The sequence below is a fragment of the Falco peregrinus genome, chromosome 1 (genome assembly GCF_023634155.1).
Source record: "Falco peregrinus isolate bFalPer1 chromosome 1, bFalPer1.pri, whole genome shotgun sequence".
NCBI lineage: Eukaryota > Metazoa > Chordata > Aves > Falconiformes > Falconidae > Falco > Falco peregrinus.
In genome coordinates, this window is record NC_073721.1 from 110,120,438 (window position 1) to 110,138,837 (window position 18,400).

At 38.3% G+C, this 18,400-nt stretch overlaps 1 protein-coding gene across 11 annotated transcripts in view; it reads left to right on the forward strand.

Moving 5' to 3' along the window:
* TRPM1 (transient receptor potential cation channel subfamily M member 1) overlaps window positions 1–18,400 on the forward strand; it is a 109,295-nt gene that overhangs the window by 68,012 nt on the left and 22,883 nt on the right. For 7 of the 11 annotated variants that reach the window (XM_027782135.2, XM_027782137.2, XM_027782128.2 and 4 more), the window contains 10 exons: window positions 803–977; window positions 3,160–3,283; window positions 7,780–7,852; window positions 8,794–8,894; window positions 11,669–11,842; window positions 12,875–13,009; window positions 13,989–14,039; window positions 14,865–14,900; window positions 15,572–15,712; window positions 16,949–16,978. In XM_027782135.2, coding sequence (XP_027637936.2) covers window positions 803–977; window positions 3,160–3,283; window positions 7,780–7,852; window positions 8,794–8,894; window positions 11,669–11,842; window positions 12,875–13,009; window positions 13,989–14,039; window positions 14,865–14,900; window positions 15,572–15,712; window positions 16,949–16,978 — 1,040 coding nt within the window. The remainder of the gene's footprint in view (window positions 1–802; window positions 978–3,159; window positions 3,284–7,779; window positions 7,853–8,793; window positions 8,895–11,668; window positions 11,843–12,874; window positions 13,010–13,988; window positions 14,040–14,864; window positions 14,901–15,571; window positions 15,713–16,948; window positions 16,979–18,400) is intronic. The other 4 variants (XM_027782131.2, XM_027782134.2, XM_027782133.2 and 1 more) reach the window with 1 other exon arrangement.

Here is an 18,400-nt window from a genome sequence, read left to right on the forward strand (position 1 = left end):
TCAGGAAGCTTCTGCTGTTATTGTGCATGGCGTTCCTTTTCTTCAGAGAGGAATGAAGGGTGAAAATACGAACTCTTTCACGCGTTCTCAGACGTACAAAAAAGTGCATCTTTATAAAGTGCTGGTCATTTTAGAGATTAAGAACTGAATTCATATGCTTATAATAGTGGGATTAGTTCAGCCTGCAGGTAATGTTTTGTCCTTCATTTCCCCATGTATCTTGTGACCAAGGATACTGAGATCATGTGACCTGTGGGCTTCCCTTTGTCATCCTATGCCTGGAGATCACAGTGAGGCAGGGACAGCAAAGGGATGCTCAGCTGTCGTCTCTTGCATCGGCCAGCCATTTCAGCCTCATGATAAAGACACTAACTTCATATTTTTTATCTTAGGAGAAAGCATAGGTATATGTCACCTTACTGAAGACTTCTTGTAGGTGACCAATGAAGAGTTAAAACATGAAAGACACTAGCTGGGAGCCATCCAAGTAACAGTGAAGCTAGTGGAGTAACAGGAGATTCACATTAGCTGTTTCATCTGTACATGGTGTCTGTTGAAAGAGGTTACAAACAGCTCACCAGCACTAAGTGAATAAGTGATCAGTACGGAGCTGATGCAAAAACAGGGGCCAGGAGGCACCTTACTCTTCCTTTAAGGGCTATGAAACGGCATATGGAGATTTTTCCTGGTGTTGGCCATGAAGTGATGCTCTAACACAGAAATCACATCCACTCATAATATTCAACCTCTTTAAGTTTCAGTGACACGTCTTTTTTTGTTTCTGTTCTTCTGTTTTTTGCAGGGCTGGGACAAGGCGTTCCTGTAGTTGGGCTCATAGTGGAAGGGGGTCCCAATGTTATCTCCATTGTCTTAGAGTGTCTACGAGAAGAACCGCCTCTCCCTGTTGTGATATGTGATGGCAGCGGACGAGCATCAGATATTCTGTCGTTTGCACACAAGTATTCAGAAGAAGGAGGGTAAGATTCTGAGATCTTTGCCAAAGCTGTGTCTTGCTCGGGAGGACAATGTAGGACTATATGCCTTGCTTTCATTAAAGCTTCATAAAAAACACCTCAGGGACAAAATGCTAACAGAGGCATTCTGCTGTCAGCTTTTGTTGCCTCTTTGATCTTAGCCTTGTGTTAATGAGTAGAAGTTGTTACCACTTGCAATGTATTTGATGATCAACTGAAATAATCTTGCTCTCAATGCAGCATACTGTCATACACACTCCATCAAAATTTGCTGCACTTGGTGCTGGGTTGGGCATGTTAGAAACAAGGAACAAGTGGTTCCCAATAATTACTCTTGCCTTGGGCCAGGACTGAGGTTACTTAGTGCATGTATCTGCAAAATTTTTACTGCCTGATTCTAGTGTGTTCTGTGAATGGGCTTCATTCCCCAAGAGTGCTAGACAAGCTGAAAAAATATTTGGCTTCCTGCCATTCTATTGCTATTTTTTGCACCTGTGATGGTTCTTCAGGGCAGTGGTGCCGGATGTCATGAACAGCGTGGAGGATGTTGTCTGGAGCATTCTGCTCCACAGCCCTCCTGTCCATTGCCCAAACAAATCTGTAAAAGTGAGTCCTAATCCAACGTTTTCTAGAGTCTGTTATTTTTATGGTTGGTTGCCCCTTTAGTTGATAGAAGGTATGGTTAGTTTAAAGAAGATACTAGGCTAAGCTTATACTAGCAATGTAAAGCTCATCTGACCTGCAGAATACAATACCTGTCCTGAAAAATACTCCAAGTGGAAGCAGAGTATTGCATTTTTAATTTAAAATATTGTTTCTCCCAGTCGAGTTGCATACATTCCCCATTGTCATTGTTAGTATCAGGATTTTATCTTTAGTAGCTAGGTTCAGGCAAAACCCTAGTATATTGTCTTGGTTGGGGTATGACACGCTCATCTTGCACTGAAGAAATAACCTATTGCCTTGACTGAAGCTGAAGTTTAGCTGGGATTAAATATTAAGCAGACAACTAGTATTGTCCAGCAGTGCAGATGTTATTTGCTGAATTGGGAGAGCAACTCTAATGCTGGATTTTTTTTTATGTTTACGTATAGTACGTACTTAATCCTATCAACAGTATTTATGATTCAGAAACTATCTTTTCCTTTCTATCAACCAAGCCTCCTTAGTTCAGATCAAACTTTCCCTTTTTTTTTTATATTTTCCTTTTCTTTCTCATTCATTCTTCCTATCAGCTCATAGGTAATTGAAAGAGCTTATCAAGATCAGTCTGTCTGAGATCTGCTCACTGCATGACTTTCTCTCCCAGGGCGTATGATACAATGTCCAATTTTCTTCTCCAGTAATTATGATAAGATAAATGTGTTAATCTGGTAAGGCAGGTCTGTAATGAGAATTTTTTGTTAGCTCTACTGTCTAAAAGAACAATTTTCTCACAGTGGACTTTGAATTTCACTGCACTTCACAGGCTCAGCTGTCTCACTACTGTGAGTGCATGCTGATAACAATGGTTGCCATCATCTGGAAATACACGTGCTTTATAAAGAAATGAAGATTGAAGGGTTATGTTGCAGATTACTTTGAGAGACCAAACATTTCTGACCTTTCTAGAATGTTTTCAATCAAATTTTTTTAATCATCTTTTGGTTTGTTCGTTTCTCACTTGGGTATTATGAGGTTTCAGATATGCTAGCAATTTAAATCCTGTGTTTAAGAGGATAACCAAGATAACCAAGGTGACATCAGTAGTGTGAAATATTTTTGGGTTTTTATCTATATGCAAAGGGCCTTGCAACATTTAGGGGCAAAGTTAGGGATCCTGTAAGGTGTACTGCTGAAATCCTGAAGACTGAACTTCTTACCAAAAGTGTATCTGTAACACATAATAGGAGCTACCTGCAGTATATTCCATGGAGAAAGGATAGTTCAGGTTCCCTGCCGGTTTTTAAATCAACGCTGAAGTACTGAGATGCATAACAGCCAGTCTGGGTATGAATTTGCTGATTACTGTTAATTTTTCATGAACTCCTTATCTGTACTGAATGCAAAGATGCTGTGTGTTTTAATTTATTTTCATAATTAAGTCATTGCGCTGATGGATGAAAAAATGTCTCTCAAACAGCAGGCCTTCTGAATATATATTAATTCTGGCAATGTCTTCTCTTATGTCTTGTTTTTCGTTTAGGATAATAAGTGAATCCCTTAGGGACCAGCTTCTAGTTACCATCCAGAAAACCTTTAATTACAACAGGAATCAAGCTCATCAGCTGTTCATCATTCTTATGGAGTGCATGAAAAAAAAAGAACTTGTAAGTGCCCTAAAAGTAGTTCACAAAGATAATTTCTGTGACCACACTTTATGGAGTACTTTCAAATGCCATTCTCCCAGGGTTACAGTTTAACCTTCCCCCCCCTGCCCCGCACCACCCCCTCCTTTCCATATAGTTCCATGAATGTATGTAATCATTCATTCATAACCATAGGGCAAGAAAGGGATTTTGTGTTCTGGAAAGCGTCTAAAACCAATTTCAGATTCTTCTCCTGTGTAAGCTGATCAAGTCTGTTTTCACAGACATGAGCAAGGCAGACTAAGACACTGAGATAAATGCCCTAAAACCAGGATCAGCTGCAGAAAGCAGAGGAAAGATGATTGAAAAGGTTTCCAAGGAGCAATTAGCATTCAGAGTGCATCAGCACACTGTTGGTCCTCTGATACAGTTACTTTTTTAACAGCCTTTCATTCCAGTAAAATGGGCTCTTCAGGTCTTTCAAAAGAAACTGAAACATGAAGTGTTCTTGAAGGTCCCAGCCGTGCTTGATCCTGGCTTGTTGCAGGTACATTCCGTGTACTGCGCTACTGAGGTTCCTGCCCGTCTGCCCTATCCCAGCTGCAAAGAGAAGTGTGTTCAGGAAAGGACAGTCTTTAACAGTCACATCTGTTGTCTGTGAACTGTGTCTTAACTTGTGTTCACTGTGCCTGTGCCTTTGCAGGCAAAATGAATCTTTGAGTGTTTGACTAGTTGTCTTAGTGAATTTTTGCGAATAGGACCTGCCTTGAGTCCTGGTATAATTCCATTTCATTCTTTCATACAAATCCTAAACAGCTGTTTTAATAGCAAGTGAACAGTCTGATGGATTTTTTGGCATTTTTTTTGTTTAATTGCAGCTGGAACTGGTATGACTGATATTTTCATCTTTTCTGCTAAAGCTGCATGTTTCTATTAGAAACAAGAGAGAACTACCACAGCCTTCTCCTCAGACTGTGCATAGGGAATCAGATAACCAAACGGCGATTGAATTTAAGCATGAAATCAAGGCATTTTAATTCTTCAGGGTGCCTCATTGTATCGCTAAGGAACTGACATCTATAACAGGAGCAGCTATAAAGAAACTTTGAATGACAGATTAAACTTTTTAATGAGGCTGAGAATAGAGGGAGTTTTTTCTGAGTTTTTAGAAAAATGGTGTTCCATGCTACCTTAAAACCAAGTGTGTTTTCCTTCTACAGAGCCCACACTTTGTCTTTCATCAGCTTGGAGCCAAGTCTGGTCCTCCCAAGTTTACTGCTGTCTCAAATAGCTGATGTGAAACTTTTTCCTTAAAATTTTAAATAAACAGTAAACTGTATGTAGCATTCCTTACAGTTCTTACTCTTTTAAGTAGGGAGTGTTCTTTTGATTTCTAGAAGTAATTACTTAGTTGTTCAGTGAGAAATAATAAATTCTGCTCTGGTACCCAGAGAATTATAATGGAAGGGGGCAGGGAGTGGGGAAGTCATTTCCCCAGAGCATTTGCTTGTTACTTGCTGTGGCAATACTGCATGTAGTAGCTGCCGGTGTTTGCATTTCCAGACTGTGATTTGGAGCAAAGAAAATGGGTACAATGTCATTTTTAGTTATCTAAGCCTAAATCCTGACATACTTCGTTCTGAACTGGTGCAGTGATTTAGTCTGAGCCTGAGGTCAGGTGCATTGCTGTGAAAAAGGGGAGCAGCCCCTGCGTGTCATTGGTGTAAGTGCCATTGATTCTTAAGTCATAGCTTTTGTGCAAGTAAGAGCTGAATCAAATTGTCTAAAATTTGGCCTGTTTTACACACAGAGATCACAGAACATGAAGAGTCCCACCATTTTTTTGCTAGAGCTGTCCCTACCATGCACAGGCATGCTTCTGGTTCCATCTTTTTCTGTTGTGTGTTTTCATGATGACTTGATATTAGTAGGGAGTGAAGGGCTAACTCAAGAAAGAGAGCACTGGATCTCCCCTTAAGAGAAATAGGATACAGAGATGAACGTGGCGCAGTGGTACTAATCATAAAGCAAAGAAACTTCCTCACATCTGTACATCAAGGTCTGTGCTAGTCCTCTTTTTATACAAGCTGCTCCCAACAATCAAAGTACCGATCAAGGCATTATTTTTACGTTACTTTTGAGCTTATTAAAACACTGGAAATTATGAGATCACTTTCATCATATTAGAATTATCTCTGATGTTCCAGTCAAGGAACAGAGGAGCACAAAAAACCTTCAGAAATCCAGTTCACTGTATCCATTGAATGAATTCTGATTCCCTGAGATCTCCTGTTCTACTTTTCAACACACTTTAAATCTCACATCAATAGAAAGGTGGCTAGCAAAGGATTTGGAACATAAAGGAAGTTTATGTTATGAAGAAGTTTAATGATGTTTGCTATTTTTTCTTTCTTCTGCTTTGAAAAGGCAGGCACTAGAATGGGTTTTGAAATTTTTCAGATGTTAAGTAAAATCACTTCTTTAAGTATAACACCAACTGTCTGTTGTATATTCTCTGCCATAGACATGCCCATAGGAGCCTAGCCTCTCCCAGGTAAAAGCTCCTACCAAATATTCGGTGAAGTTAGGGGACTTTGACTGAGTCAAGGAACAGGTGAAAAAACGTGATCAGTGGTTCTCAGGATTAATCTACAAAGCCATTCTTACTGCCTTTCAGGACCTGGATTGGGATGGGAATCTGTGTCAAGAAATTGCCAGATTGTTTGCAGCTCTTCTATCAGTTTCATGTTCTCTACACTCTGCAAAAAACTGGCCTTTTCCAGAGATTATGCTGTGAATTGGCTCATGCCTCTGATTTTTCTGTATAATGTTGATCTCAGCTGCCAAGGAAGTGCTTGTTTACATACCTATACATCGCAACATAACAACTGAATACTTACATACCAACAAGTAGTTTCTTGCCTCCTATATACCATCATAGAAGTCTCTTCTAATAATTGTTTCCCTTCTTCCTCCATTCTCTCCAATGCTTTTGTCTCCAAGGTTTATTACATTTGATGCTGAATTCCCTTTACTGTGGGAGGGATTTCTGCAAGAGGAAAAGGTCTATTTCAGTTTTATCTCTGTTCCTTCATTTTTGATCAGATTTTGATACTACCTAATTCTTAGGTTCATAAAAGCCAGATTATGCAGATCTGAATGATTTTTAGCAACATATATTTAAATACTTTTGCCAGAACTAAATTGTCTAAGGATTAATCAAACCGCAAATGCCACTTGGAACAGAATATGGCACATGCTGTATTTTCAAGTAATGCAGCTCTGTACTGCAATCAAATCGACACCCATCCATGCTTTTTTTGTGTGCATTCAGAAATATTACTAGCATGCCCAGCTGATTATATAAAATCTTACATAAGGGCTCCAAATGTGAAGTCTTTAAGATTGTCTGGGTAATGTAAATGTACTGTTGATATATTTACATTTGTACATGCCAAGATTAGTTCCATACATGCACCTTCATGTACGTCAAGTTGGTAATAAGCCTGACTATGATAAGCCGGATCTAAGAGAGTCAGCCTTCCTAGAATTCATTGAGAACAGGGTGCCCACAGCTGCCTTAGTCAAACTGCTTCAAATTTAAAATGCACATCAGAGACAGCCTGATTTACTCAGCAAAATTCAGGCACTGACTGTGCACCTAAGCAGGCTTATGGTTTGCCTTCATTGATAATTTTGTCTTAATTAATATTTTTTCCTGTAGTTCTTCTCACTTCTAATATCATGTATCTTTGCGTCCATGCAAAACCTATTATAACTGCTGAGAAAATTGCAATTCCCAGTACCTAATCTGCTGTGAAGAGTTGCTTTTGGATAATGAAGAATTTGTTAATTTTTTGTCTGCATTCAGTATTAACTTCATTAACACAGAATATTAGGTTATTCTGCTTTTGAATTATTAATCTCTTAATATGTAGTTCAATGGCTAAACTTTTGTATGAATTACTGGTTTTAAAATCTGTGGATTGTAATGGACTCAACTTAGCAAATGTGACTAGAAATAATTGCTTTTAGTTGATTCTGCTTTTTTGGTTGTCAATATATAGCATGTCCTGCAACTAAACAGTATTTGAGTGTTGTCATCAATAAAATTAATGCTATGATAGTTATCCCGGGTGACTAGCATTTCCATTTCCAAGCTGGCATTTCCATTACTACTGGAAAATAATAGAATTGTCAGAAAACAATCGGTTTGGCATGGCAGTTTTGTCACCAATTTTCAAAATTCATGGGTTTGGTGAAGAATTTCATCGTTTGTCATGTTTATTGTTTCAATATTATTTCAATAAACAGGCCAAGTTTATTGAAATGATTCAATTAAATGCTCGTGTGAAAATTAAATTTCAAAGAAAAATCTAGTGGAACTGTACTTTTTGAAAAATCCCAATTCTTAGGAAATAATAAAGCTTCACCATTCTGTTTTTTTTCTATCTGTATGTTTAGTCTCTCTTTCATGTGTTGTGATTTTGTGTGTTTGGTTTTATGCTATCATTTAGATTACTGTGTTCCGCATGGGGTCTGAAGGGCAACAGGACATTGAGATGTCTATCTTAACTGCTCTCCTTAAAGGTGGGTTTTGCAAGCAATTAGGAAGGACATACAACTTGATCCCAAGAAGACCACCCTGTGCACTGTCTGCAGTTCACTCTTGATGTTTAAGTCTTTGATTTACTTGCTCGGATTCTAACAAGAACCCAGAATATGCTTGGTTTAAGGTTCAGATTAGCTTGAAGCATAAAATCTAGATTGCAGATTTAGTGTGGCTTTCCTCACCTGAAAGCCTGAGACGGGAATGCTGCAACAGCAATACTACTACTGATATTTCAAGACATTTTGAAATGTGTTCTAGCATATGCTATTAAGTTAGGAAAAAAAAGGCTGAAGATTAAAAGACTATCTGGATTTTTCCAGATCTCAGATTGTGCTCCTTATGCCTTAGGGCAAAATCTAGGATCAGTTCCATGTTTATTTGGAGCTTGTTATGCTTGCTGAAACAACCGTTTTCTATCTGCAGGTATATATTAGTTGATACAGGCTCAATATGGGATCTCTAGTGTCCCCAAAGCTAAGAACTAAAGAGAGGAATTGCTATACTCGTATATACAGCATCAGCCAGAGGAGCTGAGGGGAGTCTTTTAGAACTTTAGATTCTAAAATTTATTAAATTTTAAATATTTTAGCTTTTAAAATTTAATAAATTAAATTTATTAAAGATTTAGAAATTTAGAACTTTAAATGTCTATCTTTAGCATCAGAATGTAAAGTCAGTGTGGGAGTGTTAAGGAAAAAAGGGAGAGAATCTGGTTAACCCTTTTGAAAATAAGATTATGGGCTTAAATGGAAGATGCTATAAATTGATTTAATGAATCCACGGCTTTGTGGTGGAATTATTCTAACAGTAGTATGACATGGAGTCAGGCTTGCTGCTTTCTAGTTCTTGGAGAAGTGAAGGTTTTTCAATCTTGTTTCATCATGCATGAAATACTAAACATCTGTGTGTTTCGCTTTAGGTACCAATGCATCTGCTCCAGACCAGCTCAGCTTGGCTTTGGCCTGGAACCGTGTAGACATCGCACGCAGCCAAATCTTTGTCTTCGGACACCACTGGCCAGTAAGGCAAAGTTTTCCTAATTTTATTGTTTATTAACGATTTAAAATAAGTGATGGGATAGTCACACCTTGGATTTTATTGGCAGGAGAAACAATATTGAATTCTGTTCTATGCCAAAGTGATGTAGGATATCTCATTAATTAAGAATGACCTCTTTGTTTTGAAATTTCCTTATACAGCCATTTGCAAATATTTAGCAATAATTTTAATTCTGTGAAAGAAGGAAAAACAATTCCATGACAAGCAGAAAAATAAATTTATTTAGATTCCCTGTGGGATGTGAAAGCAAAAAAACCCCCAAACATTTACTGAAGCAGTCTGTGGCCTTACATCCAGCTGGACAACAGCAGTCCTGATCACCCCTTCTGAGCTTGTGTGCTAGCATTGCCTAGGCTTCTATGTCGTTGACATGTGCTAGCAGTTGGCAGGGCTGCCAGCTACCTGGTAAAGTATGTGGCAAGAAAATTCACAGACCTGCTTAGGAGGAATTGTGTTGCTCACCTCATTAACAGCTGTGAAAATCTCTATTTGGATTAGTGGAGCACAATGCTAATGACCAGAAGAGACCATTGCAGAAAGCAGGCCTCTGGCAGGCAAAGCTGTGCCAAATGAACTAAGAAGCAGATTTTCAGTAAATCTTTAGGTCCTGAAATTGGATTTTCTTTCTCAAATTATTAAAGTTTGATGCTGCAGTAGTTGAAGTCAATGGTGAAACACTGCAGTGCCTTTATTCATCTGTGTAGCTAAAATCCTCTATTTAAGCCACTTTCATGTCTGGCTGGATTGATGCTTTTTGCTTTGCTGTGTGAACCATCTGTTCATTGTTGAATTCATCTGTTGAATTGCTATGAAGCATCATGAGAAGATCAGCCTAAAAGAGGCAGTAAGAATGAAGGGCAAGAATTTGTATATTTTTTTAATTAGTTATCTTTCCTGAAACTATGCAATAAAATGACGCTCACAGGAACATTATTCATGTGCACGCTATACATAATGGTGAGATTTATTTCATTTGGAAGCCTGTATAATTAAATTTCAACAAATGTTGCTGCATATGCTGTTTTATTCCTTCACTTACAGTAATGTGGTATTTCCGATATTCAAGGTTCATTAAAATGCTTATACAGAGAGGATTTAATCATCCTAAAGATGATGAAATATTGTGCTGAGTTGACCTTGGCTAGATGCCATTTGCCCACCAAGCCACTCTGTTAAGCCCCCCTCCTCTGCAGAACAGGGCAGGGAGAAAATAAGATTAAAAAAACTTGTGGGTCAAGATAAAGGTAGTTTAATGAAGCAACAGCAAAAGTCGCACACGTGGAAGAAAAGGAAGACAGAAGTTGTTATTCTGCACTTCCCATCAGCAGACAATGTTCGGCCACTGCCCAGGAAGCAGGGCTTCAGTGCGTGTAGCAGTTGCTCTGGAAGACAAATGTAAATAATGAATGTCCCCCCTTCCTCCACCTTTCTCTTAGCTTTCATATCTAAGCAGACATCATATTATGGAATATCCCATTGGTCAGTGTGGGTCAGCTGTCCTGGCTGTGTCCCCTCCCAAGACCTTGCCCACCCCCACCCTACTGGTGAGAGGAGGGGGATGGTTGGAGAGACAGCCTTGCTGCTCAGCAGGAGCCAAAGCACTGGTGTGTTGTCACCACCTTTCCAGCCACCAGTACACAGCACAGCACTATGAGGGCTGCTGTGGGGTGCAGCCTGCCACAGTACAAGTATTATTACTATAAAATATTTATTTGGATGGAATGTTCCAATCTCCATATTATTGTGGTTAGATTCAGAGGTACCACCTGGCAACTGAAGCCACTTACTGCTTTGGCCTGTTTCATACTCTGCACTGGTTTGTAGACACAGTATCAGCCGATCGTGATCCACTGCCACCTCAAATTCATGAAGGTTGCTTTCAGACTAGCCTGTGCTGCAAGTTTGCAGTTGCAGTTTTGTCCAGGCTTACGAACTGAGGAATGGATTCATGGCTGCTAGGCAGAGAAGATTTATGAGGGTTTTTAAGATGGAACAAAACCACAGAAAGCAAGCTTTGTTAAAGGCTCAGTTCGGTAGATCTCTGTGCAAAGCATGGATAGTTGTAATCCAGTTCAGATGTTCGTGGAGTTATATAACCTAAGCATGAGCTGGAGCAAGTTAAGCCTCCAAATCAGAGACAAGTGGTGTCAAGTTATTTGCACATGTGCCTGCCTGTCTTGGGTAAATAGGTTGGAAAGAGGAAGGACATTGCAAAGGGTAAATGTGTCTGAAGAAGTATAAACAGAAATATTGTCTGCAGAATGTAAATGGACCAGTTAGTGGCTCTCTTTCCTTTCTTTCTGCCTCCGCTGTATGGATGTTGTTTGGCATCATGCAACATTCTTGTTAAGCTTTTTCTGTCCAGCTCCTTATCCTGCTTGTTGCAGTTTATTTTGACAACTATTGCTCTCACTAAGAGCAAAGAAACTGAAGTGTCACAAAATTTCTCAAGCTGCTCACACCAATTTTTAATTTTGAGAGAAATCCTCCACAGTCTACCTACTTCACCACTTTGACTTTCATTACTATTGACTACGTTGGACGTAAAAGCTTTAAAAAAAAGTGTAAAGATGTGGCTATGCAAAAAATCCTTATACTTAAGGGAATTATCATTTTTAGTTGACTGCATGTGGGAAGTGGTGAAGGGGAGCAAGTTCAATAGGAGTAGATTCAATGAAATAGTCACTGTATGATCAGTTAGATTTCTAATACTTCTAATGCATTATTAAATACAGCCTTTAGGAAGCCTTACAGCTCCTGATGGTACAGCTCCTGAGAAGGAAAAGAAATCTCCAGCAGCTCAGACTAAGGCAGCCAGAGGGAAAGGAAAGGGGAAGAAAAAAGGAGGAAAAGGAAAAGAAGAGCCAGAAGAAGAAACAGACCCAAGAAAGCTTGAACTCCTGAACTGGGTGAGATGACAGTATTTGTATTAAAACTGTTGAATAATTATTATCTTTTTCATCCTGAGGGAAAGAGAGAAGGGAAATACACATTTTCATTTTACAGAATGCTCATTTGCACATACCCATACAGTCAGCAGCAGTTTCTGCAGGGATGCTGTTCAATTTTTTATCGAGGAATCACTCTCTTATCCCACGTGCACCACATGCAGCCATACCACACCAGTACAAGTCAGTGCTTGCCTGCTGCATCTTCTCCCCTGCACTGGTCAGAAGGAAATAAGAACACCAGTGAACATCTTCATCCTTCTTTGTACGTTATTTATCCAGTGAAGACAATTTAAACATCTTTATTTCTAAGCGTGTAATTTTCCAGTTGCAGTAAAATGAGATTGTTCCGTTGTCTGGATTAAAGTTCATGTGTCAAGGCGATTGCTGCTCAAGGGCTTTTCCCCTCTCCTACTGGGTTCTAACCCCTTAACCCATATTAAGAGATCCATTAGGCTTCCTGACCAACGTTTTTCAAAGGCAAAGCTAAGTTGGTGAAGGAAGAGGAAGTGCTTCTTCCCAAATGATTTGAGTCTTTTGACATTTTATGTTGCCTTTTCTGTGTGAGGCAGCAGTTGAGTGGATGATACATATATGGAAGTATCAGGGTAAATTATGTCAACTTCTTAAATGTATGAAGTGCATTTTTCTTAAATTTTAACTTGTTCCTATCATGTTGACCAAGTAAATCTCTTTTTCACATAACGTGTCAAATGTGATGTGCCTGTTAAAAATACTAAACAAAATGATTGAAAGCTACAATTGTATTGCTAAAGGTTTATTTTACTGCTCTCCTCTCACCCAAGACCTCATCAGAAAACTCTGCCATCTGTATTGACTTGCACATGGGTAAAATGTCATTTTCTAAATACCTCTTCACTTACAGATTATTCAGCATATTTGGGAACTTGGGAATATCCTAAGCAATGAAAATGTTTATGGTTGTGGTCTTCTGTGCTCATGTAGTCCCACATTCTCTGTTCTGTAATTCAGGTGAATTCCCTGGAGCAAGCTATGCTGGATGCGCTGGTTCTGGATCGAGTGGACTTTGTGAAACTGCTTATTGAGAATGGAGTGAACATGCAGCACTTCCTCACTATTCCTCGACTGGAAGAACTTTATAATACTGTGAGTGAACAGAAATAATAAAACGTCCTGTGATTCTTTGCTACTGTATTCAACAAGGCCGTCCTTTTACTTCTTCTCCTTCTGAGATACGCTTGTTTTTCCAAAAAGCTCTGAGCCCTGACAATACACAGGTGTTGGATAGCAGTAAAGGGAGCCATTGCTACTGCATATAGTGTCCTGTTGCTTCCCTGCATATACACATTCCTAATGAATAAGCCTATAGCAGCTTTCAGAAGCTATTGCAGTTTACTATGTAAATATAGTGATGTATTTAAAATGCACATTCAGAACACTTAAAGAACTTAAAGAAATAAAGTAGATAATGAAAATTTAATACCAGCAAGTAGTGGTCATTTACTTTTAATCTCAATTAGTTTTCATGTATGCGTACTTTAATATTATTTTTAAAAGCCTGTACATTTGTCAAAGTACTTACACAGCAACTTTTATTCTTAGCACATTGCAGAAGTCGGTATCATTTTTCCTTGTTGCCCAGCAAAGCAAAATGCTTTACCCAAACCCACAGGATGTTGTGCTTTTTTTTTTCTTTTTTTTTTTTTTTCAAATTCTCCCAACCCAGCCCAACCTGCAGCAAATTCATCAGGAACTTAACTATTTCGAGACTTTTTCTTCCCATCACTTGTGGCAGGTATTCTAGGGCAGCATTCATACAACATAGAGCCTCAGTCTAGGCTTCTGGTCCCTTTATGGCTCCTGCAGCAAGTGCAAATTCAGACAATACCACAAACAGCTGTGACTTGAATCACCACATAAAGGACTATATGAAAGAGATTACACAGCTCTTGATAGAAGGGTGTTTATCATTGTAGCCAAGGTTGTCCTTCTCACCGCTGAAGGGTGTCATGGCACATGGTTGCCTGAAGTTCTGCTTACAGTGCCAAATCATTAATTACATTTGTATTTGCAAAAAATCTGAAGAATTTAAGCTCTAATGGACCTTGAATTATTTTTGTTTCAGAGATTGGGTCCACCAAATACGCTGCATTTGCTAGTCAGAGATGTGAAAAAGGTAAGCTTGACTAACAGCAGCATTATGTTAGCGCGGTTACATTAGCTAGGTGAGTCAACAGTACAAGCAAGCATAGCACGGGGGAAAGCAGACATGTGAAATGGTAGTTGTTAAGAAAAGGAAAGTTAAATTACTTCTTGTGACAAACAGTGATGTCAGTCTAAATTGGGTATGGCTATACTGCACTGCTAGCAATTTAAAACCTAAGGAGAGGAAAGTTAGGTGCCTAGTAGTATAATATATAGTTTGAGATTGAGGTTGATACTTCCTTCTCTACAAGAAGCTCCCAGTGCAGCATTGCAAAGGAGGAAGGAAAGGCCTGCTAGGTTAACAGGAAAGCCTGCACACAAGCACAGAATTTGTTCTCCTTTGTTTGTTCCCTTGTGTGTTTTTTAGTTACTGTTGTCTCATCAATCCTACTTTTACCTGAGAGAACATCTGTTCTGTTTCTCATTGCTAGAAGTCCTAAATTTCTTATTAATTTGTTTCCATTACATGTAAATGTGTTCATTATAAATGAATAGGGTCACTGTAAGATTTGTTGTTGTATTTGCTCTTGGAGGTTTTGGAGCTTTTATTCAGTGAAATTCAGCTACATGAAATAACCTGTATTCCTTTTTGCAAGGAAAACTCCCATTTATTCCCGGAAGTTTGGATGTGGGAATTACACAGTACTGGGTTAATGTATAATTCATATTCATCTGCTTCATAGTTTAACCCTTTTTTTCATTCAGTGTTTGTCTTTTTGAGTGTTACTAATGCTCTTCTGCATTCTGCTTTCTGTCTGTCTCCTTCTCATTGCATTTTCATGGCTCACCCATTCAGCGACAGTCTCGGGGATTCAGTTGGGTTAACATGGAGGTGATGTGTCTGCTTAGGATATAGTTGTTTCCGTGGTGCTGTAGAATCAGTTACTGTTGTAAGATGTAGCTTGAACAGTGAAGCACAGTGTTCAGTTCATGGTTCTAGCAGAGTCAATACCACTATCCAGCTTTTAAGTGTAACAGTGGAAATTATAGTCTCCCTTTTTCTTTGAGTCTGGGCTGCACATTAATCTAAATCATGTTCTGCATTGTAGTCTTAACTCTGTAGATAATATTATGATGAAATATAAGTTTCCATAAAATATAAAGTATGCCTGATATTCACCATTAAATTAAGTCATGCTTTTATACTGGGTTAATGATATCAGTGTAATGGTATTTAATTTCATCAATATAACCCTTGCAAACAACTCAGGCTTGTATGGACACTGGCATGCTGAACAAGTAAATTAAATGAAAATTTCTCCTCTATATACTATAACTACTGCCAACAACAAAACAAAAAACATCTGGCCCAAAAAAATTTTCATTCTATGAATCATTTATCATTAATTTCATACAAATATTCAGAGACTGAAACCAGTGGCTTTAAATAATACCTGTGTGCAAATTTAAACATGACATGATATGTCTAGCCAGGCAATTTAATGAATGTTATATTTTCTTATCCTAAGTCCTTATTTTGTTTTTTATATTATTTTTTGGTAGGGAAATCTTCCACCAGATTATCATATCAGCCTAATAGATATTGGTCTTGTACTTGAATATCTCATGGGTGGAGCTTATCGCTGCAACTATACTCGAAAAAGTTTTCGGACTCTTTATAATAATTTGTTTGGACCAAAAAGGGTAAGAATGAGTTCATTCTGGGTGTGGCTATTGTGCTGATGGTAAAAAATAAGTAATGCTGTGTTCCTTTAACTTTGTGAAATACTACATGTTAAATTCCAAAGAAATGCTGCAAGACCAAATTTGAAACTCTGGTAGTGAAGTGACATAAGGAACCTGTAAAACACCTATGTTAAAGTATGGGAAGGCCCCAAAGTGGGTAAATACACTGTTCTAGAGGCGGATTTCCTCCTATTTCAGTAGTTCACAATCCAACATTTCTAACTGTGGTGTTTGTATATTTACTTACCCCTACTTGAGGCTGTAGCTTTTTTAAAACTGTAAACTGTACTGGTCAAGCCTGGCCTGTTGGTCAAGCCATTGTAACCAGCAGCAGCCTTAAGCTGGGTAAGGCAGAGAATTTAGTCTGAATGAAGAAGTCTGAATGAAAATGCTACAGTAAGTCCTGTAAAGAACTGCTCTGGCCAAAAATCTTACCCTATGGAAGCCACTGCAATCTCAGTAAAGCATTTCATAGTCACGTACCAATCCTGAGAATATCAAGCATGGCCCTTGCTTTGTTAAAAAGTCTGTTCTAAACAAACGGAATAGTTGTATTCATTAGCTTATTTATTTGTTTGGTTCAGCTTTGAAGGTCAAGTGAAGGTTCCTTGCCTAATTACAAAAAGCCTCATGCTAGAAAACACAGTAGGATTGTAGCCCCACAGATGGTCACTCAAAGCCCAGGTACTCTGCAGCTGACATAGTGCATGTGTAGTGATGGAACAAGCAAATGAAACTTTTAGATAAAATATAAACCAGAAATTTCACAATAGAACAGAGGGATTTTTTTAATGGGAAATTGTGAGAGAAAAAAAATTATTTTTTTTTTTACTGTTTCCTGTGGGTGTCTGTATGGGTATCTTAAAAGCACTTTTTTTTCACCAAGCTTTTGCGACCATGTGGTGATTTTAACTCTCTAAGCAGTTTATTATTGAATGATTCATTTAACTCTTCCATCTGAATCAAAACCTTGAGTGCAGGATGGAAAATATTTCCTAACCCATTGCCTTCCTGAAAATACAATTAAGAGGGAGATTGATTAATTGTATCATTTTTGGTACAGTTATTTAGAATAGAATGTTTAGTAATAAATACTGTACATTTGTGATCGAAAATGTGTTTTTCCTTGAATTGTTTGATCTTTGAATTTTCCTTCCCATCTAACTGATTTTCTTTTCTATTTTTAATATTCAGCCAAAAGCTCTTAAACTACTAGGAATGGAGGTAAGTTGGGTTTATTGTAAAATACTGTTTTTATCAGAGCATATCTTGGTACAGTTCTGCCCTTGCTCTTAGCTTTTTAACTATTACTGTGGCTTAAAGTAAATTTCAACTAGACAGGATTTTCCATTTTGCAAACAGCTTATGAAATACTTCTGACATTTTTTCTTGGGTAGGGTCTCGAGAACTACTTAAAGCCTTGCTCAGTAATCTTCAGGCTGTTTTTAGTAGTATTATGTAATAACACATTCCATGTTGGAACATATTGTAGGTTTAAGCATTCAGAAGTGAATATCGATGATATTGAAAAGAGAATGTGATCCAGCAGTGCTACTTAGGTCAGATCCCCTTTAACCCTGAAGTAACAATTTATGTGCAAATGAGATTTTATCATAGACAAAACATTTAACTGGGGTGAAAAAACAAGGTGCTCTGACATGTTAGATGCTGTCCTCCACTATAAAACAGCCTTGCTACCATGATGGCACCATGCTTTGTAAATGACGAAGCTGATCCAGAATTTTGGGTCTAACCCCTGCTTCAATTACTTGTGTGTCTGCAGAAATTTTGAATTGATCAGAATCAAGTCTGGGATGATGCCTAAAAACTCACACTGTTTTGGAGGTGGTTGCTTTTGTTTCTGAAAAAAAAGTATTAATATAGACCAGGAAAGCATTTACACAAAGAGGCTAGGTATATTTCTCCGTGTAGTACGCTTTTATTAATGCTGCGATAGCATTCGGACACAGTATATGTACATGTCGCTTGTGTCACATTTCATGTGAACTATACCCACGCACAAGAGCCTCTCCTTCCCCAAGCAGATAAGCGGCTTTCTGCTCTATAGAGAAAGTCCAGGTTATGTTTAATCTCTCTGATCAGCTTCCTATTTTCTAATGGCTTGAGGCCAAAAGCTCAGCCCCTCAGAGATGGAACCCTTTTTTAATTAGCGTTGATCACGCATAGGTTGCTTGGTGCTTCTCCAAAAGCACATTTTGATTTTCTTGTTTCTTTCAGTGATAAATGTTTTAAGTGGTACAAACTGAAGTGTTCTCTACACTTCACTGTGGGTACACCCACTTCCTTCTTCCAAGAGAAAAAGTGAAATGAAAAATTGACAGTTCTTTTGCTGAAGTGGCCAGTAAATTGATGCAACTCCAAGTGTTTAGCATTTTTTTTTTTATTTCCAGTGTCAGCAGCTCCAAAACAGGAAGTTTAGACTCTTTAGAACTTTGTCTTTCTTACCCAGGGTTTGGTTTTGATTTGATTTTCCTAGTGTGGGGAGGACCTAATTTTTGGTCCTCCATTTGAGATTTTATATCCTGTGCTTCGGATATCCTCAACACTTTCCTTCATGTGCATACAATTAATGACCCCTGAATTTTCCATGAGAGACAGAGTTCTTAAAACTGCTGGAAGAGAAAA